The sequence below is a fragment of the Lemur catta genome, chromosome 7, assembly GCF_020740605.2.
Source record: "Lemur catta isolate mLemCat1 chromosome 7, mLemCat1.pri, whole genome shotgun sequence".
NCBI classification, from domain to species: domain Eukaryota; kingdom Metazoa; phylum Chordata; class Mammalia; order Primates; family Lemuridae; genus Lemur; species Lemur catta.
This window is the reverse complement of record NC_059134.1, coordinates 93430413-93457205: the sequence shown is the minus strand read 5'-3', so window position 1 is coordinate 93457205 and position 26793 is coordinate 93430413. Positions and strand designations below refer to the sequence as shown.

At 55.0% G+C, this 26793-nt stretch overlaps 2 protein-coding genes across 6 annotated transcripts in view; both read right to left on the bottom strand.

Moving 5' to 3' along the window:
* The window catches only part of DGKZ (diacylglycerol kinase zeta), a 40789-nt gene extending 29552 nt beyond the window's left edge, over nucleotides 1–11237 (bottom strand). The window contains exon 1 of one of the 4 annotated variants that reach the window (XM_045557926.1): nucleotides 10943–11237. In XM_045557926.1, coding sequence (XP_045413882.1) covers nucleotides 10943–11148 — 206 coding nt within the window. In that variant the 5' untranslated portion in view covers nucleotides 11149–11237. Of the gene's footprint in view, nucleotides 1–1651; nucleotides 1942–10942 lie in introns of those variants that run through there. The other 3 variants (XM_045557921.1, XM_045557929.1, XM_045557923.1) reach the window with 3 other exon arrangements.
* Nucleotides 11238–19075: 7838 nt separating this feature from the next.
* CREB3L1 (cAMP responsive element binding protein 3 like 1) overlaps nucleotides 19076–26793 on the bottom strand; it is a 35281-nt gene continuing 27563 nt past the window's right edge. The window contains exons 5-12 of one of the 2 annotated variants that reach the window (XM_045557914.1): nucleotides 26586–26743; nucleotides 25743–25892; nucleotides 25525–25583; nucleotides 25273–25341; nucleotides 23335–23434; nucleotides 22391–22517; nucleotides 19978–20249; nucleotides 19076–19801 (exon numbers count right to left, since the gene is read on the bottom strand). In XM_045557914.1, coding sequence (XP_045413870.1) covers nucleotides 19709–19801; nucleotides 19978–20249; nucleotides 22391–22517; nucleotides 23335–23434; nucleotides 25273–25341; nucleotides 25525–25583; nucleotides 25743–25892; nucleotides 26586–26743 — 1028 coding nt within the window. In that variant the 3' untranslated portion in view covers nucleotides 19076–19708. The remainder of the gene's footprint in view (nucleotides 19802–19977; nucleotides 20250–22390; nucleotides 22518–23334; nucleotides 23435–25272; nucleotides 25342–25524; nucleotides 25584–25742; nucleotides 25893–26585; nucleotides 26744–26793) is intronic. The other variant, XM_045557915.1, reaches the window with a different exon arrangement.

Sequence of the window (26793 nt, the reverse complement as noted above, 5' to 3'; positions counted from 1 at the left end):
GCACCCAGACACACGGTCGTTCCCTCCCCTAGCCCTCCCCCACCAAACAACCTACACGCTCACGAGTACAACCGCGAGGACGGCCGTCCCCACCTCCCCTCCCACATCCACACACAACGTACTCCGCTCGCCCACACCGTGTGCCGCCTACTCACAGCAGCTCACAATCTCCACCCTTACCCCCTGGGCTCTCCCAAATCACACCCACGGGAGCAAGAGTCACACAGTGCTCCCCATGGACACAGAACAAACACACCCCTCACACACAATTATGCTCACGCGTTATTCAAACTAACACTTCCCGCCCAGCCTGTCACATTCGGTGTCCAAAGTCACTTAATGACCCTCACACACCAACAAAGAACTCACACGTTTCGTTTCTCGTACAAATTCATCCTTCCGCAGCTATTCGCGATTGTTTCCAACCCTCTCACCTACTCCTAACACATCGCATTTTCCCAACACAATAGTCAATGGAACCTATAGATCTCATACTACAGGAATCAGCTGCACACTTCTTACATACTCATAAACACACACACATAAGCACAACAGGTATGGACTACCACATTCATTCTTAAACACACCCCCCAAGAGAACATACACATCTTTCCGTGTACAAATACCCCCCCAGGACAATGGTTACAGGTTAACCCATCCTTCTCATATACACACATACTCTTATCCAGAAATACACCTCTTGCATACATAGGGACACGCCTCCAAAGGCAGCAGCAGTTGTCCCTCTTCACAAGTGAGAGCAATTGGAATCAGAGCAGTTGCCTGTGGGGGCACAGCTATCACGCATGCTTGGGCAGTCTCTGATTGCCCCAGTGGGGATGGCAAAAGGAAGCCAAGAAGCTGGACAGTGTGGTCTTTCTCTTCCCCAAACCCTGCCCCTTGGTGAACACCAACTGCCCACTGGTTTTGTTTGTACTCTTCTCTGCAAAGCCACATCCTGGGTCACCTTCACTTTTACCCTGTCCTCTGGAGTTCTGGCAGCCCATTTTCCAGCTGTGGCCAGCCACAGATAGCCAATGCTGGGGGCTGTGACCTGTGGGCCAGACGGTGATTTTGGGGAAACAGCCAGCACCCAGAGGCCCATAGCCTTCTCCCAGCTTCCTTCAAGTTTCCTGCAGGCCTGGAGATGGGGCCCAGCCCTCCAGACAGCAATGGTGCCAGGGTGGCCAGGAGAAGGGCAGAGAAATCACCAAGTAGGCCAGACACTGGCCTCCTGCAGTGCATGAGTCCCTTTGGGGAAGTTTCCCAGTGGTTCTTACTCCAAGCTCTGAGGGGAGAGATCACGGGCAGCTAAAGAGCCCACTGAGTCCAGTCTTACGGCCGGTTCAGAAGCCTTCAGCATCCCATACCACCACACTTTGCGGGAGCTCCTCTCTCCAGATTTCCCCGCTGCTAGCTCCCTCACCTCCTGGCCTCCTGCAAGCTCAGCCCCCCACCACGCTGCCCCCAACAGTCCCAACATCAGTGCTTCTCCCACCCTGCCAAGGACTCCTTTGCCCTCCTCTGTGCCTCTGCAGAGCTGCTGGATAACGGATAGGTCACGGCACTTCTGCTACCTCCTACCCCAGATAAGGCTCAGAGAGGGATGGAGGTCCCTGCGCCCACTCCCATGCGACCCCCTTGTACCTACTGTGTCTGGGGTGCCTCAGCTGGGATCTGTGGCACGTCCCAGGAACGATAGCGCCACATCTGCCTCAGTGCCCCCGGCCGCTCCCCTTCTTCCGTTCCCAGCGCCTCCGCTGGGCCCAGAGCTGAAGCCTCATCGCAGCTTCCCCCCGCACTGTGGCCAGCCCCCAGTGCGCTCATCCTGCCCGGCGACTCTCTTCCTCTTTCGGCACTTCCTGACCCAGGGGGCCCTGCTAGAGGCCGGCTGGCTGCCCAAGCAGAGGACCATGGGGCTCGTAGGCGCCTTCCGCTGGCTGGGGCAGGAGGCTGGCTGGGGCGAGGAGCCGCACGGGAGGGCAAGGGGCAGGTAGGGACAAGCCCAGCCCAACAGTCAGGAGACAGCCCCAAGAGTCAGAGGCTGCCAGGCAGCCACCAGGCCTGCCTGGGCTGGAATCCACACCTTGGCCCCAGTCTGGTTTTCCTCTCTGTTTAGCCTCTCCGATTTTCACCTCTCGCTCCTGGCTGAGGTCTACCACTTTGTGATAACCACCAGGTACCTTGGCTGGGGATGCCCAGCCCACATATAGCTCTCTCTGCTTGGCACCTCTGTGTACATCACACCATCTAACACAGGCTTGGGCACACGGAACAGTGGTATGTATATGAACAGAGTGTCAAGGATGAAGCCTGAAGACATGGGTTCATGTCCCATTTCTGCCACTTACCAACTGTGTTTCCTGGATTGGGTCATAAACCTCTGAGTCATGTAAATCATTTTTGGAAAAGGCAGGCTATAAACAGGTCATTAATGAATACATGTGTCAGGGGGCTTTTCTGAGCCTGGGTGTTCTCATCTGTAAAATGGAGCTCATGGAATTATATGAGAGTTAAATGAGAGCTGAAAGCATTTACAAATTAATTCATTCAATAAATCCTTATTGAGCACCGTCTGTTCCACAGGCACTGTATTGGAGAGCGTAGCAGCGAGCAGGGAAGCAGGGCTCTGTCCTCATGGGGTTAGATTCTAGTAGGGAAGACATCCAGGAAACATAATCCATGGACAATATAACATCAGACATATGGTATAAAGACAAGCAAGGCCAAAAAGAATGAGGAAGACAGTGATGATGGGAGTGCTACTTAGGTAGGGGGATTGGGGAAGTCCCCTCTGGGCAGGTGACACTTGAAAAGGACCTGAATGCATGGAGAGAGTGAGCTGTGTGCCTGTGTGGGAGAACAGCATTCTAGGCAGAAGGAACAGTAAGAGCAAAGGCCTGGGCGAGGAAGGAGCTTGATGTGTCTGGAAAAGAGCAAAAAGGCCAGCCTGGCCAGAGAGCAGGGAGCCCGGGGCTGCTGTGGGAACTGGAAAGATTTCCAAAGGCCAGACTGGGCTGGAGTTCAAGGCCATCGTGAGGATTTGGTGCATACATACCAAGGCATATACTTACTCTTGGGGTGGGTTCTGGGGAGGAAATCGTACCTTCCTCAAGCATTCTTTAATCAAACTGCTCTATACTTAGTTCTTTAGTTGTATACGTGTTTGTTACCCTAGAAAAGCTGTGAATTTCTCGAGGACAGAAACTGTGTCAGTTCAGTTCAATAAACATTTACTCTACAGAAACTACAGATATAGGATGTACATGATGCTGTTTGGACCCTTAGAAAGCTCCATCTGGCGCTGTAATCACCTTTGCCTCCCTCATCACTGGAATGTAATGTTTTTCAATAAATATTTGTTTCATAATTGCATGCTGTGTAATGAAATTAATACTCAGGAACAATAAAAACAACAGCTAGTATTTCTTGAATACTTCTGTGCCAGACACCTAACTGAATATGTAAAGTAGCTCATTGAATCCTCTTACTGAACCTAGGAGGTCGATCTTGTTATTTTCCTCCTTTTACAGATGGGGAAATCAAGGCATGGAGCTGCTAAGCTTACTAGTCCAAGGTCACCCAGCTGGTAAGTGGTGGAAGTAAGAATCAAACCCCGCAGTCTGTGCCCTTAAATAAGACATCCTGTTGCCCCTCTAAGGTTGGGGACATGGCCAGGTGATGCCCCAGAAGTGCCCCCTTTCCTAACAGTTCTCCCTCCAGCCCGTCATCTCTGAATCCCTCAAGGTTCGTGCTAAATGCTGTGGCCCATCAGAGACTCCAGCCTGTTCTGGAAGGAGGCTGTTGCAGGGCCCTGCCCTCCTATCCTAGGCATTCTGCAAGTAGCTCGAGCAGTTAAACAGAGGAAATGGGGCTGGGTTTGTTTTCCATCTGAGGCTTCTGGCAGCCCTGGAGCAGCAGAGAGCAGGAAATGGAGTTCCTGGAGGGGAAGCAAGCAGGCTAGAAGCTTTGGGAGGCACAGTGGTCCTGACTGTGGGACCTGGGCCACCTCCAGCTTATACGCCTCGAAGCTGCCAGTGCCAGTTCTGCTTTCCAGATGGGGTGGGGAGGACAAGGCTGGAAGGGACAGGTGCACAGGGCTGGGGAGGATGCCCTTGGCAGTTCCTAGGACAACATGTGCCAGCACTGGGGAGCTGGGGACCCCTCAGAATCCACCCAGGTACACACAGGAAAAGGAATCTGGGTAAGAAAATTATTCTGGGCTTCGTTGAGGCCCCAGAGGGTGAGGTGTTCTACTTTCCATGGCCTGGATGAGCAAGTGGGATCTGGGGAAAAGAAATGTACCAGGGCACCAAACACTCAACTCACGACCTGGACATCCTCTGCCCTCAAAACCCGCCATGCCAGCCTCCTTGGGCTGACCTTCAAGGCTCCTTATGCTCTGGCTCCTCTGGGTTTTTTTCCTCTTTGTCTGGCCTTCCCTGCAGAGATTCTTCTCTCAGCTCATGTCGTGCTGGTGCCTGCCTCATAGTAGGTGTTCAATAAACCTTTCTTCTTTCCCTCTTTTTTCACACTCCCTTCACATGCCGCCCTGACCACTGCCATTCCATTCTGCCAGTGCTGCTCTCCTTGCTGGTCTTCCCTTAATACACAGCCAATCAAAATCTCCACCCTTTGAACCCCAGCCCAAGCAGCAAATATGGGAAGGTAGAAAGCGCTCCAGACATGGAATCCATTGGTTCACCTCCAGCCCTTGCTGTGTGACTCTGGGTCAGTCATTACCCTCTCTGGGTTGGACCAGATGATTTCTAAGATCTCTGCTAGATCTGACAGTTTCATGTGAATCTTTTTCCGAGATCTCCAGGCTTTCCCTCATTCACTCATATGACAAATATTTTATAAACACCGACGAGGTGTCAAACACTGCTTCTGACTCAGCACTCCCACCCCCGCTGACTCACCTCTGACACTCATTTTTGTTCCCAACGATATTCCCACATCGTTTGACCTTTTGTACACATTAGTCTTGTCTCCTTACAAAATTCTTGAACCCTGGGCTGCTCCTCAGTCAGTGCTGGTTACACAAGTCTGTGCCCAGTAACTTCCTGGGGAAGTCAAAGTGGGTTGAATATAGGTGTTCAGAAAGCTAAGAACAGAAGGGAAAACTGGCTTCGTGTTTGCAGGAGCGGCTGTGGTGAGACACAGAGGGTTTGTAAAGTCTAGGCCCCTTCCCAGCAGCTAGGCCTGTGATCCCGGCACCTGATGAAGCCCTTGGGAGCAACCCAGGGCCAGAGATTACCTGCCGACCGCTGGCCCCTCCCCGGGTGCTGGGCCTCTGCCCCCGCAGAGGAGACAGATGTACTTGAGTTGGGCTGCAGGTGCTGCTGGCTAGTGACAGATGGAAATTTGATTAGGTGCCTTCTGGGTGGCCTCATTAAAGTCATGAACAGGAAGAAATCTGGAAACCGGGCTGGAGACCCCTAGGGCAAGAGAACTGTGGTACAGTGCTGGCAGCTCAGCAGTCAAAGGTGGTCCTTCCAACCACCATCTCTCTTGGAAGCTGTCCTTTGGTACCTTCCAGGTGCTCAGGCTGGAGGTGAAAGAAGAGGCTTGGCGTCTCTCCCCTTCCTCTGGGCCAGGTGGATCTGCTCTAAGGAGCTTGTTTCTGCCCCCAGCCTGGATTACACCAACCCCCCAGGGCCCAGTCAGCAGGCCTCCCACCCTCCAAGCCTCCCACCCCCATCTGCAAGGTCATAGCCTTGACTGCATAACCACCTTCTAGCCCCTCACTACCTGTCCTAGCACCTCACCTGGGAATGTGCACCCTTAGCACAGAGCCCAGAGGAGAGATCCGTAAGGATGAAAGTCTGGGCCCTTGGAAGCCTGACCAGCGTAAAGGGCTTTGGAGAAGAACAGATATGCATCTGGATCCTGGCTCTACCAGTTACTGGCTTCTGCCACCTTAACAAATTGCTTAGCTTCTCTGAAGCTTAGTTTCCCAGTGGCCCTCAAAGCCCCACCTACTCCGTCACTCTGATTAGCCTTTCTTCCTCAGGAATCTGTAGTCTGGGAGCCGGCTCCAGTGCAGTGGGACCCAGCAGGGTCCAGCCCCAGTTCCTTCCCCATCCTCTTTGTATGTCATGGAAGAGGTTTACCCCAGCCTGCACTGACCCTTGTCCTTGGGACCTGGACACTTGAGGGGCCTTTCTGAACACTCTGCTTTGAGAATGCACCAACCAAGGCAAAAATGAGACTCCAACCTAGGCTTCCGGATGCCTGGCCCATAAGCCACCATCTCAGCAGGACACCAGAGAACCTCTTCAAATGCCATTGCCCCAACTGGCCCTCCCAGCTCCCCTCTGAAATGTCCAAGTGTCCTGTGCCCCCCTGGCCAGGGCTTGGGGGACATGAACCACTGGGGCACATCCCAAACTCCTTATGCCAAAGTGGGGTCCGATAAGACCCTCTCCTGGGATCCCAATCCCACACGTTGACCTTCAGGACGAGTCTGGCCCCATCTCGGGGCACTGCCCTCCCTGGCCTTTGACTCACCAGGGGGAGGAAGGGCCCTGAGGGGAGGAAGGAATTCCAGCCTCGCCCTTCCCAAAGGAAGGAAAATGGATGGACCCTGGGCTTCCGCTTCCTCTGGCAGTGGTCCCCTCCCCCTGCTCCCACTCAGCTCTCTGCCCCCGGTTTTTGCATTTTTAATTCAGGACAGAATGTGATCTCTTGCAGCTCCTTGCTTTATCCTGTTGCTATTTAAATTACAAATCGGCCCCATCTCCCTGTCACTCTTGGGTTATTTTTAGCTTCTGGTAAATAGCAGCAGAGAGAGTTGGATCAGGTGCCCCTCCCTCAAAGAGCTGTGTACCCATAGCCGTGTGCCCGCGGCAGGGGGCTCCCTCCTCTGCCAGTTGGCACCCACAGTGCCTGCCCTCCAGCCCCTCCCCAGGGGCAGGCAGGACGGCATGCCAGGACATGCACACATGCTCAGCCCTTGCCCTTGGTCCCTGTTAAGCTTTGCTATCCCCAGGTCCTACCCGCCTCCGTTGCCCATGGCCAGCCTCCTTCAGGACGCCCAAGAGGAGGTCTAGCTACACTGGCAAAAGACCTAACTTGTGTTTCACCTCTGCTTTCAATCAGGAACTTTGCATCTCTTATCTTCTTGCATCTTCCCAGCCGCACTCTTGAGTAGGTATTATAGTTCCCATTTTCCATAGGCGGAAACAGGGTCAGAGGTCAAAGTGGCTTGCCTAGCTAGGAAGGGGCAGGGCTAGAATTCGAACCCAGGTCTCTCTGACCCGGAAGCGTGCGTGCCCATGCGTGGCACTGCCTCTCTTAGTGGGATGCAGGTGCCACTGTGCCCCAGCCCAGGTCGATTCGATTCCCAGTGCCCTCCATCCGCCAGTTTCCCACGTGCTTGTCCTGTCCCCGTCCACTGGATCAGGGGTTGGCAAACCATGGCCCATGGGCCACATCTAGCCTGCTGCTTGTTCTTGTAGAGCCCAGGAGCTAAGAAGGCTTTTCACATTTATAAATGCTTGGGAAAAAGCAAAAGAATAATATTTTGTGACTATGGAAATTACATGAAATGTAAAGTTCAGTGTCTATAAATAAAGTTTTACTGGATTGCCGGCACACTCGTTCATTCACACGTCATCTATGACTGCCTTTGCCTTACAATGGTAGAGTTGAGTAGCTGCCCCAGATACTGTGTGACCTGAAAAGCCTAAAATATTTACTGTCTGGCCCTGGATGGTGTCATACTTCTGTCCGGGGAATGGACCACGTCCCATATGCCCAACTCAGGCAGGGCTTGGCCCGGGAATGCCAGGAAGCCCCCTGCTGGCCACCCCCCAGTGACTCATCTCACATTTGACATCTTTTTTTTTCCTGGCCTGCCCCTTTCCCTCCTTCCTTCGGCTTCTTCACAGGTGAAACCAGTGGTTTCCAAACCCGCTCAACTATCAAAATTACCAGAGAGAGGTTTTTAGAGTTGAGACATCCAGGCTCAATCTCAGACTACCTGTAGCAGGATCTCCAGGGATGGGGCTTAAGAATCCATTTTAAAAGAGATCCTCGTGTGATCTGGTTTGGGAACCACTGACTGGGCTTAGCTCCAGAGGTTTAAGTTCCGCATCTTTGAACTGGTCCTTTCAGACCAAACCCAGCATCCCTCACACCCTCTGGCTTTTCCTTAGCTGGAACCTTCTCCCCAGTGGTCTTCTGAGCCCAACTCTGATTGTTTATATTGGGAATTACCTTTCCTTCCCCCTAGATGCAGATGCGAGATGTCAGGAACTGCTGCCCTGCCCTTTTTGACTTGGTGGGAACCAGGTCCCATTTAAACCAAGCAAGGGCCTACCCCACTCAAGTTCTTCCCTTGACTGTTTTCCTGCCTTCTTCCGCCCCAGGTGTCTGCTGGCACAGACCTGCCATCTCTCCATCCACCTAAAGCAGCTGCCAGGGCTGCTTCCAGCCCATGCTGGCACTGGGAGGTGGAGGATAAACCCCCACACCCCTAAAAGCTCCTGCTGTCCTGCCGAAAGCCCCCGTCCTCACTTGCGTCAGAAGCAGCCAGGCCTCAAGCCTGCTTCCGCTTCCACCCCTCGCCCTCAGATTTTTTTGCCCCCGCATTTCTGTCTAAAAGCCTTTTCTCTCCTTGAAGGGCTTTCAGCTGCTTTTCTTAGCAACTCCTCGCAGCAGGGTGGGAGGTTTATCTTCGAGCCAGAGCTGCATGAAACTGTGGCATGTGGAGGAAAAGGGCCGCTGCTGCCATGGGCCTGAGCTCCTGCCAGTCCCTACTCCCACCCCCTGGCCTGTTCTAGTGACAGCAGCATCCGTCATCAGGCCACTCAGGACTGCGGCCACGCGGGACGGTTGAGCTGGAAAGCACAGCTTGTTCCTCTGGGGTCCCCTGGGCCTGGAAGTGTTGCTGCCTCTTTCCCAGGGCCTCTCTGCCCTCTACCCATGGGGCTCTGCTTGCCATGATGCCTTGTCCAGCTCTGGGCTCTTGACCTGACCCCCAGGGTGGGAGGAGGTGCCCTGCCCAATCTGTCCAGGGGTGACTGCCGGAGCCCACCCTGGTGCTGTCTTCTGCAGCCCTCACACAGGTGACATGGAGGCCTCTTGTTTCCTTCATAGCCAGAGAATAGCTACAGGCTCCTCTGTCTTCCCTGGTGACTAGTGGCCCCAAGTTTGGGCTACAGAGGGGCCTCCATTCTGGAAGCCTAGCCCTTGCAGCTCTGTGTGTGTGTGTGTGTGTGTGTGTGTGTGTGTGTGTGTGCATGCGTGTGGGTGCATCATCTTCCATCTTAGTCCTTTATTCTCTGCTCCCTGACCTCTAAGCCTCTACCCTATTCTGGCCCCCTTTCCAACTCCAGATGTGCTTTGTCCTTGACCCACAGCCAAAGCAAATCTTGGGGTTATCCTCCTAAGTTACAGGTGAAGAACTGAGGCCCAGGGAGAGATTTTGTCGAGCTCAAGGACACACGGCAAGCCACTGGCAGAAGTGAGAATACAAAGCAGGTCTTCTGACTCCTGGGCTAATATTTCTTCCAGGATTCTACATTGCCCTATCCTCTCTCAGTCCCTCTGCACTCCCTCCTCCTCCAGGGGGACTCTCTCCTCCATCTGCAGCCAGAGGCATGGGATGGATGACGCACTCCTCTCAGCATGGCGTTCTGGAAGGACCTGGTAATGGATCCAGTATACCATGATTCCCTGCATTCCCCAGAGGGTGAAGGCAGGGCCTGACCTACTTCCCATTTACTCCGAGCATCTCACTTCAGGATGAACAAAAGTACCCTCCCCTTCTCCTCCATCCTCCCCCAAGTGCTGGAGACCCCATGGCCCTGGAGCCATTAAGAATATTGGGGCCCTTCAAGTTCCCAGGGCTGAGTGTTTTATGAAATTTCTTTCCAGAAACCCCAGGGAGAGGCAGGGCAGTCTCAGACACACCCCCAACCCCCATGTGGTTGTGAGCGGACAGGAAACTTGTCCTCTCCAGCCAGGTTAATGGCTTTAAGGACTGCAGATGCCCCAGTGTCCCTGCTGGACTCTCCAAAGGAGGTCACTCTGGGCCAAGGGCTTCAGAGGGGCAGCAAGTCCAAGTTAAGGCTGTGGTGGGGGAAAGGAAGAGGAGGGTAAGGTCTGTACTGAGCTGCCCCAGCCCCACCTCCACGCCCCCCCAGCTCCACCCACTGTGTAACTTACCCACCCTCATTCTGGGGGGCAGTATTCCCTCATAAATATCCCACCCCAGGACATAAAGGTGACCTCTGGTCCCACTCCAGCTGGTTCCTCCAGGGGACCCTCTAGGCATAGGTGGCAGGACAAGGGAGGCTGGGAATCTTACAGTGGCAGAAGAAGAATTTAATTAAGAAGATGTTGGGGGCAGGGAGGTTCCCTCTGCCACCAAGGTTGCCAGTGAGGGCCTGTTGTGGCACAGGGGCTCATGAGGGGACCACCATCCCTGTCTCTGGGCAGCAAGGTCTCCACCCTGGTGGTAGACAGCATCTCACTCACTTCCACAAGCCAGTGCCCGGCACGGGGTCAGCCCACAGGAAAACTCAGGGAAGACCTGTTGAATGAATGTGTGTGTGTGGGGGGGGCAGTTCTTCTTTCCCTCAGAAGATCTAGAGGGCATCTCCTGGCTCTCCCCGGCAGATAGAGGTTTGTAAGAACCATGTCTTGGCTATTTCTCTCCTTGGGGCCTGGTACAGCGCCTGGTACACAGCTGACACTCAGTAGTCCCATATTGAATGAATAGGGCTTTCACGCTTCATGCAGAGGAGTCGCAGAGGTTTCCTCCTTCCCCTGCACACACAAGGCAGAGACCCCTTGGTGGTCACTTCTGAAGCCCCAGCGCCTAGGGCAGCGCCAGGCAGGCAGCCAGCGCTCGGTGAACGCTTGCTCAGCGTTGACTGCAAAGAGGGGTGGTCCCACGCGCTGCGCTCCCCTCTGCCCGCATCCTCCTTACCTGTAAGACACCTGCTTTTGCAGGTGCATCTGGCGGAACCGCTCCTCCACCGGGGGCCCAGCGGCCATGCCCCGGGAGCCCTCGGGCCAGGGCTGCTGGACCTCGGCCTCCTCCCCCCGCCGGCAGCGCCGCCGCACCACCTCCTCCTCCGCTGCCCGGCCGGCCCCGTCCCCGCGCGGCCCTCCGCCGCCCGGCCCCTCGGCCATCCTGCGGCCGCCTTCTTCCCGCAGCTGCTGCGGCCTTTCGGGACTCCCCGCTGAAGTTCAGAGTGGCCGTCCGCCTGGGCCGGGGGCGCGATGCCGGAGGGAGGGAAGCGCAGGGTCCCGCACGTCCCTCGCGACGCCGGCGCTCAGACGACAGGAGCCTCGAGATGCTGGGCGCTGCGCCTGGGAAAGGCCGGCTGGGATCCTGGGGGCGGGGGTCCTCGGCCGGGTCGGGGTGCCGCGTCGTGCGCGCTGGGGCGCCCCCCGGACGGCGGGAGCCGGAGCCGGAGCCGGAACCCGAGCCCGAGCGGAGCAGGAGCCCGGGCGGCGAGCGTGCTCTTGCAGCCGCCGCCGCTGCCGCGCACCGGAGTGTCACCTTAGAGACACTCGCCTACCCGTGGGGTCCAGGGGGAGGGCGCCGCCCCGCCCAGCCAACCTGGCTCCGGGCGCGGAGGGAGTGCGCTCGGCCCAGCGGGCTGCAGGCACTAGCCTTGCTCCGGGGCAAGGCCTGGTGTGCGGGGCACCGCCTGGGGTCCCCTCTGCGCCCCCCGCCTCGGTACCCGTACCCGGCAGCTCGGCAGCTGCCAATCATCGCCCCGCCCGTCACTCAGCCGCTGTGATGTCCCCCCCCCCACCCCCCTTGGTCCCTCGCTTTCCGGCTTCAGGCATTCGTCGCTGCAGCGGCAGGTGGGGGTGGGGGGCAGGGGCGGTGACACGAATCGGCTTTTTAACCCCGTCGGCGCCGCAGGAATTTAGAGACACACTTGGATTTGGGGAAGGGGCACAGGAAGGGAAACATACCCAGGGACGCCTTGAATTTGGGGATGGACCCGATCGCGGGTGACACTATCTCTAGGCCTAGAGCTCTTCTGGTCCATGCCTGGACAGGGACGCAGATGGGTGGGTGCAGGGCGGAGAGGGTCCCAACCCCGGAACCCCTCAGCCCCCTCAAGGCCGGGAGGCCTTCTATGACCCCAATCTCTGAGGCTTCACGGCCAGGCTCTCTCAGAAGATTTCATCAGCCTCCTGGATCAGAAGAGGCTGATGGGACAGGGGAGAAGCCAACTCCAAAAGGTCTCCTTGGAGTCCATCTTGGATTTCCCCACTTCTTCCCCCACCAGATTCCATGGTCCCTCCTTGCACCCCCTCCTCTTGTCCTTGGGGGGTTCATCACCTGAACCTACATCTGGCCTGTGGTGGGACCCTGGTTAAGGTGTCAGATCCAATGTCTCCTGTTCACCGCCCCAGTCTCACCTTTCCCTCGGCCACCACAGCATCTACTGTCCCCCTTTGGCGTTTACTGGCTCCCTTTGCCTGTGCTCTAGCCTGGCATCCTAGGTCTGCCTTGATCTTCCCACAACCCGAGGTCCAGTCCCACCCATTTCCTTGCACCAGTCTGTGCTCCTAGTTCTGGGACTGGCGTCAGGCCCGTGCACTGTGGTTCAGGTTGTCGTCTCCATCTGAAATCTCCTTCTGTTGATGTGTTTCAAATTCTGAGGCTCCACTCAAAAGCCTCCTTCTCTTCCAGGAAGTCCCTGGATGAAAGTCTCCCAGGTGAAAGACTCTCCTTCCTCCCAGGCCCCGTCGCCCTCTGTCCTAGAGGTCTAGTCCAGCCTGTGTCTCCCCTTTGCTCTCTGACGTTATGACGCTGTGAGGGTGAGTGTGGAAGCTGGGCAGGGCCAGGCTCCCAGAGGTATAGAATGTGCTATGTGGGGGACAGCCATGCCACTTGTGGCTGCTCCAACTCTCTCCAGCCCTACGGTGGCTGTCTTGCTCTGTGCCTTTGCTCAGTTTGTTCCCATTCTCTGGAGCGGGTCCCCTCCTCTGTCCTGCCTATGGAAGGCCTGTCAATCCTTCAAGGTTCATCTCAAGTGCCACCTCCCCCATGAACACTTCCCTGACATCCACTACAGATGGTACCTTCCTCCATCAGCCCCATTACGATTTCCTGGGCCTGTTTTGGGGGCACTCCCCTTTATACTGAAACAATAAGTAACATCTCATTTGATCCTCACCGCAGCCTGGGTGGTAGATATTATCGCTTCCTCCATGTTAGAGAGAACACCGAGATGTCATTCAAGTGATTTATTTTGCTCAAGATTGCTCAGGCAGTGAGCGGTGGGACCAGGATTTAAATCCAGGGCTTCTGGCCCCAGAACCCACACCCTCTTCCTCTTTACCACGCTGCCTGCTGCACAGTAGCAGCCTGGCGTTGGCTGGCTTCCCTCTAACCTGGAGGCTCCCAGAGGGCAGGGACAGGCCCGCTTCAGTTCCGCCTCCCATCTCTCCCGTGTAGCAGTCCCGAATGGAATTGCATTAAACTTCTTGGCCACAGTGGAGCTTCTTCCCTAGAGCCAAGATCTGGAGAAGTCCTGCTGCCTGAGGGGGTGGGGTGGGACACTTGGGACACCCCCTTCTTCCTCCCCGCCCAGCTGCCCTTGGGATTGCCCTTCCAGGACTCTTGGCTCCTATTCTAAGCAGCCGGCCCAGGGTAGCTTCCTACACCATGAATTATGGCAGTTCTGGCTGGGTTTGACATTCCCGCACCAGCTGCCTAGCTGCTGGGTTTCCAGGTTGGTTTTTTGTTTAGCTTTTCCCTGCCGAGCTCTCCCCACTCAATCCTTTTTAAAGTGAGGCTTCTTTCCTCTGTCCTCACCACCCACCCCCACACACGCTTAGGACCAGCTGCTGACTGCATTATCTTTTAGCTGTGGCTCCGCCCTCCTCCCCTGAGGAGAAGGGAAAAGTGAAAGCCCCTCAGCTGACCGGCCTGGCCACTGTGTGCCGCCTCTCCCAGCTGCAGCGTGCTCCTCTGAACAGCTCCAGCCCATTCATTATCTCTGCGCTCAGAAAATAATTGCTAATGTCTTTTGAGTGTTTACTGCCTAACTGACCTTATGTGCAAGCTTCCATTTACCCCTCATTGCAACTTTATGAGGGTGGGGACCATTTTACAGATGAGGACGCAGAGGGTTGGGGATATTAAGGAACTTGCCAAGATCATACACTTAAGTGCAGCACAGACGTCAGTGTCCAGGCTCTTAACTGCCACTCTGGTGACAAAACAACCAGGCTCCTCTGAGCTGAGTTCCTGCCCCCTGGAAAGGGGCACCTGTCACGTACATCAGCTAGGTGTCCAGTTTGGCCAGATGGCTCCTGAGGTCGTCCAGCCCCTCTGGGGCTGGAACCTTGCCCTGGCCCAGCCCAGTTCCAGGCATCGCCCACAGCTGCTCTGCCTGCTGCAGAGCTTTGGTTTCCAGGTATAACAAAGGGTTTGTTGTGGTAATCTGGCAGGGTGGCTGGCACTTAAAAGCCATCACGTACGTGTGGCAAAGCAGGCTGCTGGTGCTGCCAGTGGAGCGTGGAGGCCGCAGCACCATTGCTAGGGAAGCATTGGGGACACCGTGCCCTCTTAGGGGCAGTGACATATGGCACAGAGGAGGTGGTGTATCAACAGGTGGCTTGTGCAGGGGACTGACTTTGCATCCCAACACAGGCTGGCAAGACCATGTTGGATGGACTGGCACAGGGTGGTGGTCACAGATGACCACATTTTGACCAGCTTGCCAAACCTGGGCTCTCTGGCTGTCTGGGTTAGTTGCTCCGGGAAGCCCCTGTGTTCTTGGATCTGGGGCAGTAACATAAAGCTGGGGCAGGGAGGGGGGCCTAGAGGAGATGGGCAGGGGGGTTGGGGAAAGGGCTAGAGAGGAAGCATGAACTCTGAAGCCAAACAAACCTCTATTCAGATACCAGCTTTGACACTTACTGGCTGCATGACCTTGGTCATGTCATTTCACCTTTCTGAACCTCACTTTCTTTATCTGTGAAAATACTCACCCCTTAGGATTATTTCAGTCCCCAACTGGGATATGCAGAGTTCTCAGTCCAATGCCTTGACATGGCAACAAGACACAAATGGGAGCATGCTGGGCTTCAAGCCCTTTGACTTAGGGGCCGAGTCTTGTTTGAGCTCCATTGTTAGTGTGGTGCCAGGCACAGAAAGGACACCTGTGAATGTTTGCTCAGTGAATAAATGAATGACAACCGTCATACCAAAAGTCAGCTTTGTCTCCCATTCTTCTGAGTGACTACTTCAAACTGTCCCCTTTCTCCCCAATGCATCTCCCACGCCAACCCTCACGTTGCCCAAGTCCCACCCCTCGCATTCACTGGGGGTTCCCTTGGTTTCCTGCCTCCCTGCTTTCTGCAGCCACACAACGCCCTCTCTGTCAGCCTAGGCATCTGCGGTCTGAGGTGGACCCTTCCTGCCCCCTGGATCCCATTCCCATCCCCCCGTCCATCACGCTTTGTCTTCCCTCTGTCTTCCTTCTATTGGCTCTTTGTCTTCTAGAAATAACCACGATCAGTGCTCTCCCATCTGAAAAATGCCCCTATCTGCTCTGGATCCCACCACATCCCCATCTGGTTGCCACCCTCTGTTTTTTCTAGAAGAGTTCTCTATGCCCGGTCTTCCCCAGCCTTCATTTCTGACCCTCCTGTCCTCGCTTCCCCTGGGCTGTCCCACTTCTGCCCCAGTCCTTCCCTGACAGGGCTCCTACCAAGGTTCCTGGTGACCTCCTCATTGTCAAAATGAATGGCTGCTTTGCCTTCTCATCCTGTCCGACCTCCCATATGGCATCCGACACCACTGACCGCCACTCCTGGAAGCTCTCTCCTCCAGCAGCTTCTGGACATTCACCTCTCCTGGTTCCCCCACCCTGACCTCCTGCCCCTGACTGCTCCTTTTCTACCTTCTTGTTCACTCCTTTTCCTCCCCTCTCAGTGTGTCGTCCCTGGAGTTCTGCCCTTACCTGACATCCGTTTATGCAGACTATAAAGTACCACCCGGATGCTGACAATTTCCTAATCTCTGGTTGGGATCCCTTTCTCCTAAGCCCTAGACTTAAGTGTCAATGTGAACGTTCTACAGGCAACTCAAATGCCAGATGTGCTCAAATGAATTCTAATCTTTCTTTCCAACCCTGATCTTCCTCCTGAATTCCCTGTGTCGGTGAATGGTCTCATTATCCACCCAGGCCTCCAAGTCAGACACTTAAATGTCATTGCGGGCTTCACCCTCGCTCTTGCCCCTCACAGCCAATTTGATGTCAGAGCCTGTTGGTAATTCCTTCTAATTATCTCTGGAATCATCTCCTCTTCTTCATCCCCCCTGCAGAGCCTCAGGACAGGCAATTTCGATTATCTCACTCTCTGGCTTGGAAATATTCAGCGGCTCACCTTCAGGACAGAGTGTTCTTTTTTTAGATCTCTGAAAGGGCCGTACTTTTCTTCAGGGCCCGGACTAGGGTAAGGCAAGCTGGTGCGTAGGGTGCAAAATTTAAGGAGGTACTCCTTGTCAGAGTGGTACAAGTGCCCACTTGTCTCACCCCAGTTTTGCTTTTCCTAGATCCATGCCTTTCTACTTGCCGTGCTCTGCCCCCAAAATACTCTTACTCCTGTCCTTATCTTACCAACAACTCCTATCATCCTTTAAGACTCAGTTCAAGGCTAGGCACAGTGGCGCATGCCTGTAATCCCAGCGCTTTGGGAAGCCAAAGCAGGAGGATCGCTTGAGGCCAGGAGTTCAAGACTAGCTTGGACAACATAGTGAGACTCTACCTCTACAAAAAATAAAAAAATTTGCCCGACCCGGTGGCATGTGCCTGTAGTTCCAGTTACTTGGGAGGCTAAGGCACGAGGATCAATTGACCCCAGGAGTCTGAGGTTGCAGTGAGTTATGATGACACCACTGCCCAGGCAATAGAGCAAGACCCTGTCTCAAAAAAAGACTCAGTTCAAGGGCCACTCCCTCCTGGTTTTCTTCCCTGACCCCCACGTCTGAATTGCATGATACTTTTCTGTGTCCCTTAACATCCTCCACATATACCCCTCCATCACACTGGCCCCTATGTCTGGTTTACTCAACTTTCCACCCCCAGCCTGGCAGCCTTTGAGGGAAGTTTGTTGAATGACTAATAGAAGGAATGGATGACTCAATCAGGAAAGGGGGTGTGCTAAACGTTATTGCTAATAATAATAGCTTGAGATCCAGAGTCCCACCGTTAATAGCCTTGCTGTAAAGGTCTCCATTTTCCAGCAGTTAAAACTGATACCCAACAGTGAGGTCCCTGTCACTGGAAACAGGCAAACTGAAGCAGCAGGGGAAGGGACATAGAGGCCAGTTGTGAGTTTTCATAATTCTGTCTGGTCTCCTCCAGCTTTTCTCCCGGTGGGTGGCTGGTGTAGGCACCATCCCACCATCGTGCCTGTGTGATGAGGTCCAAATGCCATAGCGGGGCATTCGTGACCCCTTTGGATCTGGCCCCTGCCCACCAGCCAGCCTCCACTCTTAGCATCCCTGTCCTTTACCTTTCCACTATTGTGAACTATTCGAATTTTCCTGACATTTTCCTACTCTCTCCCACCCTGGAGTCTTTTGCCCAGGTTGCTGCTTCTTTCTGGAACTCCCCTTTCCTCTTTCCTGCCTCCTTCCAACCATCTTTCCTGTCACTGCTGCTTTAGTCTGGGTGCCAGTCTCCTCTGTGCCATCATAGCACCCGTTGCTTGGCTCTTAGCAGGTTGCGTTGCTGTTGCCTCCAGATGCACAGCTAATGTTTCTCGGAACTCGCTGAGTCGGGCCCGTTCTAAGCACTCTAAGTATTCTAAGCACAACAGCCTTGTGTTACAAATGGACACATGGAGGTTCGAAGAGATTCAGGTGAGAGCGTCTTAGTTTCCTACCCTGAGTAACAAATTACCACTAACGTGGCAGCTAAAAACAGCACGCGTTTGTTATCTCAGTTTCCATGGCTCTGAGCGTGGGCACAGCTTAACTGGGTCCTCTGCTCAGGTGTCACAGGGCTGCAGCCCTGGTGTTGTCTGGGCTGCATTCTCGTCTGGAGCTTGGGATCTTCTGTTTGTTCAGGTTGTGGGCAGAATTCGGGTCCTTGCTGCTCTAACACCGGGCCCTTGGTTCCTAGCAAGCACCCTCCTCTTCACAGAGTGGCTGTTTGCCTCGAGGCCAGCAGGGGGTGCTCTCTTTGTTCAGGAAGGGCTCAGTCCCTCTGTTAATGGCTTTCACCTGATTAAGCCAGGCCCACCCAGGGTGATCTCCTTTGTTCTTGTTTTGTTTTCAAAACAAGGTCTCACTCTGTCCCCTGTCCGGGCAGGAGTGCAGTGACATCATCATAGTTCACTGCAGCCTCCAACTCCCAGGCTCAAGCAATCCTCCCCCGTCGGCCTCCCACAGTGCTAGTATCATAGACACGAGCCACTGTGCCCAGCCATATCTCCTTTTTTAATGAACTCAAAATCAACTGATTCGGGACCTCAATTACATCTGCAAAATCTCTTTACTTTTGCCCTAAAAGGTAATCTCATATTCACAAGTGCCCTCCCTATTCTAGGGGAGGGGATTCAGCAGGGTGTGTACACCAGGAAGGGGATCTCAGACTCCATATTAGCATTCTGTCTGCCACACAGGGCTAGCAAGTGGCAGCTCCAATACTCAAATGCAGCTGTTCTTCCTCTGAAGTCTGTGCCTTTGATCCAGCTGAGGCAAAAGATACAAGCAGGTCTTAGGAGGACCAAACTGGGTACGGGTGTAACCTGCCTAGCACGGTGCCTGGCCCACAGTAGGCCCATACTGTCCACAAAGCCAAGATAGCGGCACCTGTGCCTCCACACTCGGCAGCAGTAGGTACCTGAGCAGCGCTGGCTGGGGGAATTGCAGCAGAGTTCTTTGACTGTCTAGTTTGGATTCTGCACCTGGCTGGAAGAGGGAGCTCGATGGAAATGCCTTCTTGCACCCCTCTAGCCCCCACGCCCCCTGCCGGGATATAAAATAAACTCACCCTTCTCACTCCCACTCCTGCAGGCCCCCTCAGTCCTACTCACCCCCCACCGTGAAGAAAGGCACAAAGTCAGGAAATTGATGCTGCATCTTTTTTTTTTTTTAAATTTTGCCTTCTTAAAGCATGTGCTGAGCTAATGGAGGGAGCAGTTTGGCAATTAAAAGGCCCAGTGGCTTGGGCAGCAGCAGGGGGAGGCCAGGTGAGGGTGGGAGGGTCCCTCTGTCCTGGGCCAGGGAGCAGCAAAGCCCGCACTAACTTCATAAAATATAAAACAAGGGAGGGGAGGAGGGAGGAGGGAGATTTGTAAAATACAATATCTTAGGGGATTGGCAATAATAAAAAATAAGGTTCATTATTTACAAACAATTTCTGTTCTTGGTCTCTGTACAGTGGGAGGGGGTGGGGGCTGTGTGGGGGGCACGCTGATGTGCCTGGCTGTGTGCATGTGTGGGGCAGGGGCAGTGGTCGTGTTGGTCACTGTGAGGAAGGAGGAGGGGCGGCCAGTGAGTGGTTCATCTGAGGACGGATGTTGTGGGAGGGAGCAGTGAGAACAGAGTGGTTGGCCCAAGGGGACAGTCCGAATGTCAGGCGGAGAGGAGGCTCCAGCCAAGATGCGGGGCAAAGAAGGACTGGGAGGTGGAACCCTTTCTCCTGGAGGGGACACTCCAGGGGCAGGGGTACGACGAGCCGGATCCGGGTTAGTGAGCGAGTCAATGCCTCTTCTGGGTGCCGGGGGTGCGTCCTGGGTCCTGGGTCTTGGCACGGCCTAGGAGAGTTTGATGGTGGTGTTGGGACCCAGATCCCTGGAAAGAGAAGAGAAGCCAGGGATGACTGTCCTGCGCGAACCCTCTTACCCCTCTGCAAGCTGGATCTGCACATGGTGGGATGGGGCCTTGAGAGGGTGTGGCTGATGTGGGGACCAGGGCTGGGCCGAGGGCAGGTGGAGCCTGGGACCCTGGGAAGGGAAGGGGCCACCTACCCACCTGTCGTGGAACCACTCCTTAGGGTGGGAGAAGTCGGGTTTGGTGCCATTTCCACTGATGTCTTCAGGCCAGGCCTTGCTCAGGTACTTGGTGGTCTCGTGGGTGCTGTCCAGGTGGTCGTGCTGCAGGTGGTCCTGGGGTCGCTGCTCCGCCGGCCCCCCGGGCTTGATTTCCCAGCTGTCTGGGGGCTCCCTGGGCAGCAGGGCGCTGTGGCCGTCTTCCCACAAGCCCGCCCCCTCGTCATAGAACAGGAGGCTCCGGGAGGGCACTGGAGAGGGAGCGCAGGATGAGTCGTGGGTGGCCAAGGATCCCCCATCCCGGCCTCATCCATGGCCTAGCAGTTAGGGACTCCGGCCCTGGATTCTTACAGGCTGGGATCTGGATCCCAGCTCTAACACTTCCTGGCTGTGTGACTTCAAGGAAGTCACACATTTTATGCTTGAAGCTTTCTGAGCCTCGGTTTGCTCATCTGTAAAATAGGGATACTAGAACCAGCCTCATGGAGATGTGAGGTTTAAAAGAGGTGATATAGGGGAAGTGATTGAAACTGTGTTTAGTAAATACTCGGAAAAGTTAGCTCTTCCTATGCGGAGGGTACCGGGTTTGGGCACCTGGGAGCTGGATTCTAAGCTCACCACTTACTTTCTGTGAGACCTGGAGTAAGTCTCTTCCCCATTCTTGGCCCTAGTCTGCCCTTCAGGGAAATGATGAGAAAGAAAACAAACATTTGTTGGACGCCCATCAAGTGCCAGGCATTACGCAAGGCCCTTAAACCTACGTCAAGTCAGGTTGCTAAAGTCTACAGAAACCCTCAGGAATGAGGTTTCTTTAGCCATGCTTCCCACAGCAGGTGACTGAGGTTCCAGGTACTCAGGTAAGTTGTTCCACTCTAGTCCTCACTGAAGGTAGGATGCAAACCCGGGTCTGCCTGGCTCCGGAATCTGCCAGCTCCCTACCAGCTCTGCCAGCCATGACTTTAGAATCCGTATGAAAAGCTGTCCCTGGAATTGTGCAATGCGCGGGCTCTACACACCTGCCTGCTCCGAAGCCATCTGCTTCCTCAGATGTGTCCTCCTCATTGTCCTGCCCAGACCTGCATTCACTCCGAGGAACTCATCCCTCCCCTCACTGAGGCTTTCTCCTTCAACCCCGCCCCCTTCCATTCCTTTCTCTCCACTGGCTTCTCTGGCCTTGGAAATACAGACACGTGGCTCTCAAGACCTGGCGTGGCTGGTGCCCACCCCCCTAGCAACCATCCTGTTCTCTCCTTCTCAGGCTGCACTTGTCCAGGGAGTGGCTTTCACTCTCCGCCCCCCACTTCCTCTTCCCCAACCCTCCCCACTCCGGCTTCCTCTCCTGAAGGCCCTCAATGTCTTGCACGTCCTCCCTCCTGCAGTATCCCTCCTTCTCCACACTCAACTCAGTCCTCCCTGATCTCACTCTCTCTGACCTCCCATCTGTTTCCTCTTCCTCCTCCTGCCGTGCCAGATGCGTGGTTCTTGGTAAGTGATGAAGGACAGCTAGGAAGCTCCTCTCTAGGTCCACCTGAAGGCTCCTCTGCCTCTGAAACCCGTACTGTTCTCTGTGGCCCCCACGACAGTTCTCCCCTTGCCAGCCTCATAGTGAACCTCCTCTCTGCTCCTGTGAGTGCTTCCAAGAGGGAGAGTGTGTGCTCACTCAGTAAGCACGGATGCTGCCGAGCGTCAGTATGTGCAGAATCGCAACTCCCGTTTTCCAGACAAAGAAATGAAAGCTTAGAGAGCTTAAGACACGTGCCCCAGGTCACACAGTTAGCGAGCAGCAGTTACGATTGACTCTAAACCTCCGCGCTCCTAACCATTGCACCTCACAATCTCTCGCGGAAATGGCAAACATCTGGACCCACACCACCGCTGCCCTCCCTCTGTCCGTGGCACACATAACCAATGGATCATGACACTCCTTCCTGTTGACAGTGAATGGTGCCTCAGAGTCCTTCTTAACACGGTGCTTCAGGCAGCCACCACCTTATTGGAAATGGCCCTTGAGCTGAAACTCCTTTGCTATTCCTGTTGTGAAATACTGATGGTGTTTAGCAGATTTCCATAACCACTGGCACCATAAAACGTGGGGGCTGAGGCTGGAACATTCCTCTTATCCCCTAAACCCGACTCCCACAAGCCACTCCTGAAGCTCTCTGGGAGGCAGGCTGGGAGTCAGCAGCTCTGTATTCTAGTCCCAGTTCTACCACTAACATTGAGCAAATCGTTGACCCTCTTCAGGCTACAGTTTCCCCATCTAGAAAAGGAGGAGGTAGAATGAGACAATGCCCACTCCAAACTTGTCTCCTCTCTTGGGTTTGGCTTCTGCCTAGAAGCTGGGACTGGGGGAGGCCAGCCTAGAGAACTAGCAGGATAGGAGGGCACTCACTCTGACTGGCCGTGTAGACGCTGTCTGCCGCCGTGGGGTCTTCTTTCACAGTCTGGGAGCTGGAGGAGAACTCAGGAAGGCAGGGCACAAGGGAGCCCAGCACCAGAACGAAGCACAAGGCTGCCACCTGATAGCAGGGAGAGAGTGGCATCAGATCAGGGGCAAGGAGGGGCTGCAGCCCTGACCACCCCCAATGCTCCTCCCCCAAACCAATGGGTACAAAAATCTCAGTATTTTTCTAAGAAACCAGAGAGAAGTGGTCCAAGTGAATCCCTTACAGGCTGGAGGAATTGGGAAAGGAAGAATGGGGTAGGTGGGGCTGGAAGCAGGGAGTGGGACATGTCACCAGGTCACATGCTCAGCAGGAGGAGCTAAGAATCAGGGCGTGCACACTACCCCCTGTCCATATCCTGGTCCTGCCACTTGGAGCTGGAGGATTTCAGAGGGCTGGGGAAGGGCTGAGCCAGGTGACAACAGGCTGGACATGTCCAGGGGAGGATGGAAGAGGAACTAGCAGAGGCCTGAGCCACACCCTGGGCACCCTCTGGGTTTCTAGGGGTTTGCTCAACCTTTTCACCACCATCCATTCCAGAAAGAGCCTCGTCCGTTCTTCCCTGAGTCTCCCCAAGCCCTTCCCTCTACAGGGCCTGTGGAAGCCACCTCCTCACAGGACCTGCCCTGCCATCCCCCAGCTGGTTCACTGGAATCACCTTCACACCCACACCGAGTTAACTGGTCAGGGAAGGGGGCCTTGCAGAAGGCTCCATGGGCTCAGAGAAGGCGGCTGGGGTCTGTCTGAGCCAGGCCACTGGGCACTGGGATGGTTTACCCCAGTGACACTGCTACGACATCACCAATCCCTTAGGAGTCTGCCCACCCCCCTGAAAAGCCAGCCTAGGGAAGAGCTGTCCTTCCATGGACCTGTGGTGGACAGAGGCACCTACCATGAGGCAGGTCCCTGTCTGGGTGGCTGCCATCTTGTAAGGTCTGGAGATCTTGTTGGTGACCAGAGTCTGGAGTTTCTGCAGCTGCTGGAGCAGGGTCCTGAGGAGGGCACAGTGGTCACCCAGCAGGCTCTGACCTGGCAGGCATCGCTGCCTCCTGGAGGTCTCCCAGGGGGCGGGGGCACCTGGGCTGGCTCCAGGCTCAGTCTCCACACCAGGTGCCCATTTCAGTCAAGACAAGAAAGGTCACCTCCCGCTCAGCTCCTCCGCAGTGTGGCTCGAGGTGGATAGCTGGGTCACCCTATGGACTCTCAGGGGTGCCCTGTGATGCTCCTGGCCTATGTGGGGGGTTGGAGGAGGGAAGGCCTGTCCCCACCACGGCTGAGGACAGCCTTCCTTTCCTTACCCTACACCAGCCGCAGATACATTGCCCTTCCCTCCTGGGAACCCCACAACACCCTGGGCTGATAGGAAGGACCTGTTTGGCACAGTGCCTGGTATGTAGTGAGGGTCCAGTAGAGGGTAGCTATTGTCTTTGTTAATATTATTAGTGTTTTTGCTTTTATTTCAGCACTTGTAACACTTCGTTTATTTATAGATTTCCATGTCAATCTCCTTCACTAACTGCTGGCTCCCTCATGGTGAGGACTGGGTCTCACCTAGTGTGGAATCGTCTGGGTGCACATAGAGGGGTGTTGGGCACATGCTTGGTGGGCAAATGTTTAATCATCTCTCTCCACCCAGCAGGCCGGCAGGGGTTGCAGTTCCCAGAATATACAGCAGGTGGCGAAATAGCTCCAAGGGCTTGGCTCTATTTGGAGTCAGAAAAGAATCCCAGCCAGAATTAGAGGGGCGAGATTTGGGGGGTGTCAGGTGGGATTCTCCAAGCAAATCAAGGGACAGAGGAGTGGCTGGATCCCGCTGGAGAAGCTGGGGGAGAAGAAGGAAGGAAAGAAGGAAAAGTCTTGTGTTGAGCACCTGCTACATACCAGGCTGTTGTCTACGTTATGTGATTAATCCCAGCAAATAATTCTTAAAGACCTACCATGGACTCATGGCTGGGCACTCCCAAGAATTCAGAATAATAATAATAGTAACAAAAGAAGAATAAAAGCTAACACGAATTGCACATTCTTAAGCCAAGCACCATGCTGGGTTCTTCACTGGCACTATCTCATTAAATCCTCACATTAATCCTACGGCATCATGCTTCGGGGCCCAGAGAGGCTTAACAATTTCCCCAGGGGCACAAAAATGGCAGAGCAGGGCAAGAGCCCAGAGCTGTGATGTGGCTTTATGTAGCTGCTACATGCCAGGCACTGTGCTGGTCTGTCTACACTAATATTTCTCAAACTTAATTGTGCATGTGCATCTCCCAAGGATCTTGTTAAAATGCAGTTTTCAGCTCAGTTAGTCTGGAGAGTCCTGAAATTCTGCATTTCTAACAGGCTCCCAGGTGATGCTGGTGTTGCCTAACTGCGGAAGTGGCTTTGAGTAGCAAGGATCTACACCAGTGGTTCTCAAACTAGGGTGCATCCGAATTACCCGGAGGGCTTGTTAAAACACAGATTGCTGGGCACCACCCCTGGAGCTTCCGATTCAGTAGACCTGGCTTGGGACCTGAGAATAAGCATTTCTAACCTTCCCAGAGGATGCTAGCACTGCTGGTCTGAGGACCACACTTTGGAAATGTCTGCTGTGTATGCACTTATGCAGCTCACCGGCCCTGTCAGGTGTCTGGAGTTATGCACAGGGGAGGAGAAATGGGAATGGGGAATGCAGGGAGGGGCAGGACGTAGGAGGCCCCGGGTCACAGGGACTATTTCTGGGGTCCCTCTCATCCTAAACTTGGTTATCTCTCCTTTCTCCTTCCTCCCAGAGCCAGGCATGGGCTGCAGAAGGGCAGGGGGCAGGTGGAATGCAGGTGGCACCACACACCTGTTGGCATTCTCCAGGGTCTCCACTTTCTTCCACAGCTCGTTGTTCTCTGATGTAAATGTCTCCACCCTATAGGGGCCAAGCAGGCACAGGCTCAGGGGCAGCCCCCGGACTCACTACAGCCCCTCAGCCCAGCCACCACCATCCCACCCCCTGTGCCCCTTGCCTCTGGTGCCCCACAAGTGAGGACTGGGGAGGGCAGGTCAGTGGAGGCAGTGGGGCCCAGGCCCCCCACCCTCCCGGGATCCTTACTTTTTTTCTAGACATTCCACATATTCCTTCTTCTTACGGCGGCTCTCCTGGGCCGAGATCTAGAGGAGGAGGCCCCAACACAAGGTTACCACTGCCATGTATCCACTTCCTGCCCCCCAATTTCAGGGCTGGCATCGCCAGGGGAGCAGAGGCCTCCACCCCCCAGGGGAGCCCTCTGAAGCCCCAGGGCCAGGGCTGGGGACTGGCTCAGGTTTTACCTTGTTCTTGATTTTTCTCCGGACCCTCTTCAAGGCTTTCTCCTCAGCTTTGGTGAGGGGGAGTTTCGTAGGGATGGGGTAGCCCTCAGCGATCAGGGTGCGCTTCTCCTCCTCTGTCAGGAGCAGTGGCCCTGATGTCCCCTGTAATTTCTGCAGGATGTAGGACATGGTCGTTAGGAACTGGACAGCCCTGGGTTCACACTCAAGTTCTGCCACGTACTATCTATCTGACCTGGGCAAAGCACTCAACTATGAGCCTCAGTTTCCTTATCTGAACAGGGGGCAGCCTGAGTTAAACCCAGGAACAGCTATCAAGTGCTAGGACGGTGCTGGGAGCCCTGTATGTCAGACACTCAGTCCACTGTTCAGGGGCTCCCTGGATCCCCTCCCCCGAGTCCACAGCCTCCAAGCTCACTTGTCCAGGGCTCCCTAAACAGCACCCCCTCAGGCCCCGCCTTATAATCCTGACTTCAGAGGCTCCACGCCCACCCCAGGGCGCAGGGCCCAGCTCCATGTTTCCCGGGGGGTTCTGGGTCTCCTGAGCACTGCTCCCCAATCAGTGCTTCTTGGAGGCAGCCTGGTCACCCCCTGGGGGCCAGGAAGGTCAAGTTCTAGTTCTGGTTCTGCAACAGTGTGGGCCTGGGCAGGCCTCTCCAGCCTCATGTCTCTACCTCAGCTTCCTGTTCACCATGAGGCAGGATGAAAAGATTCTCCTTTCCTTCTGCCAGGCAGGTTCCTCTCTGAATTCTGACAGGGCCGGGGATCCGGCTTGGGGCTCCCCAGACCCTCCCCACTGGTCAGTGTGCTGGGGCAGATTTATTCGGCCCACCCCCAGCTCCTTACGTGAGGGGCAGTGAGGAGGGGGGAGGTGGAGATGGCTGTGGAGGAGCGGGCCATGGGCCGGACAGGGCTGGAGGGGGGCAGAGAGCGGGGACTCTGGGAGCCGTCGCTGTCACTGCCGTGGCTGCTGGGGGGCGTTGGAGGCATCTGCACCAAGTCCTCTGGGGAGAGCAGGAGAAACCAGGTTAGCAGGGTTGCACCCCAGCTCTGC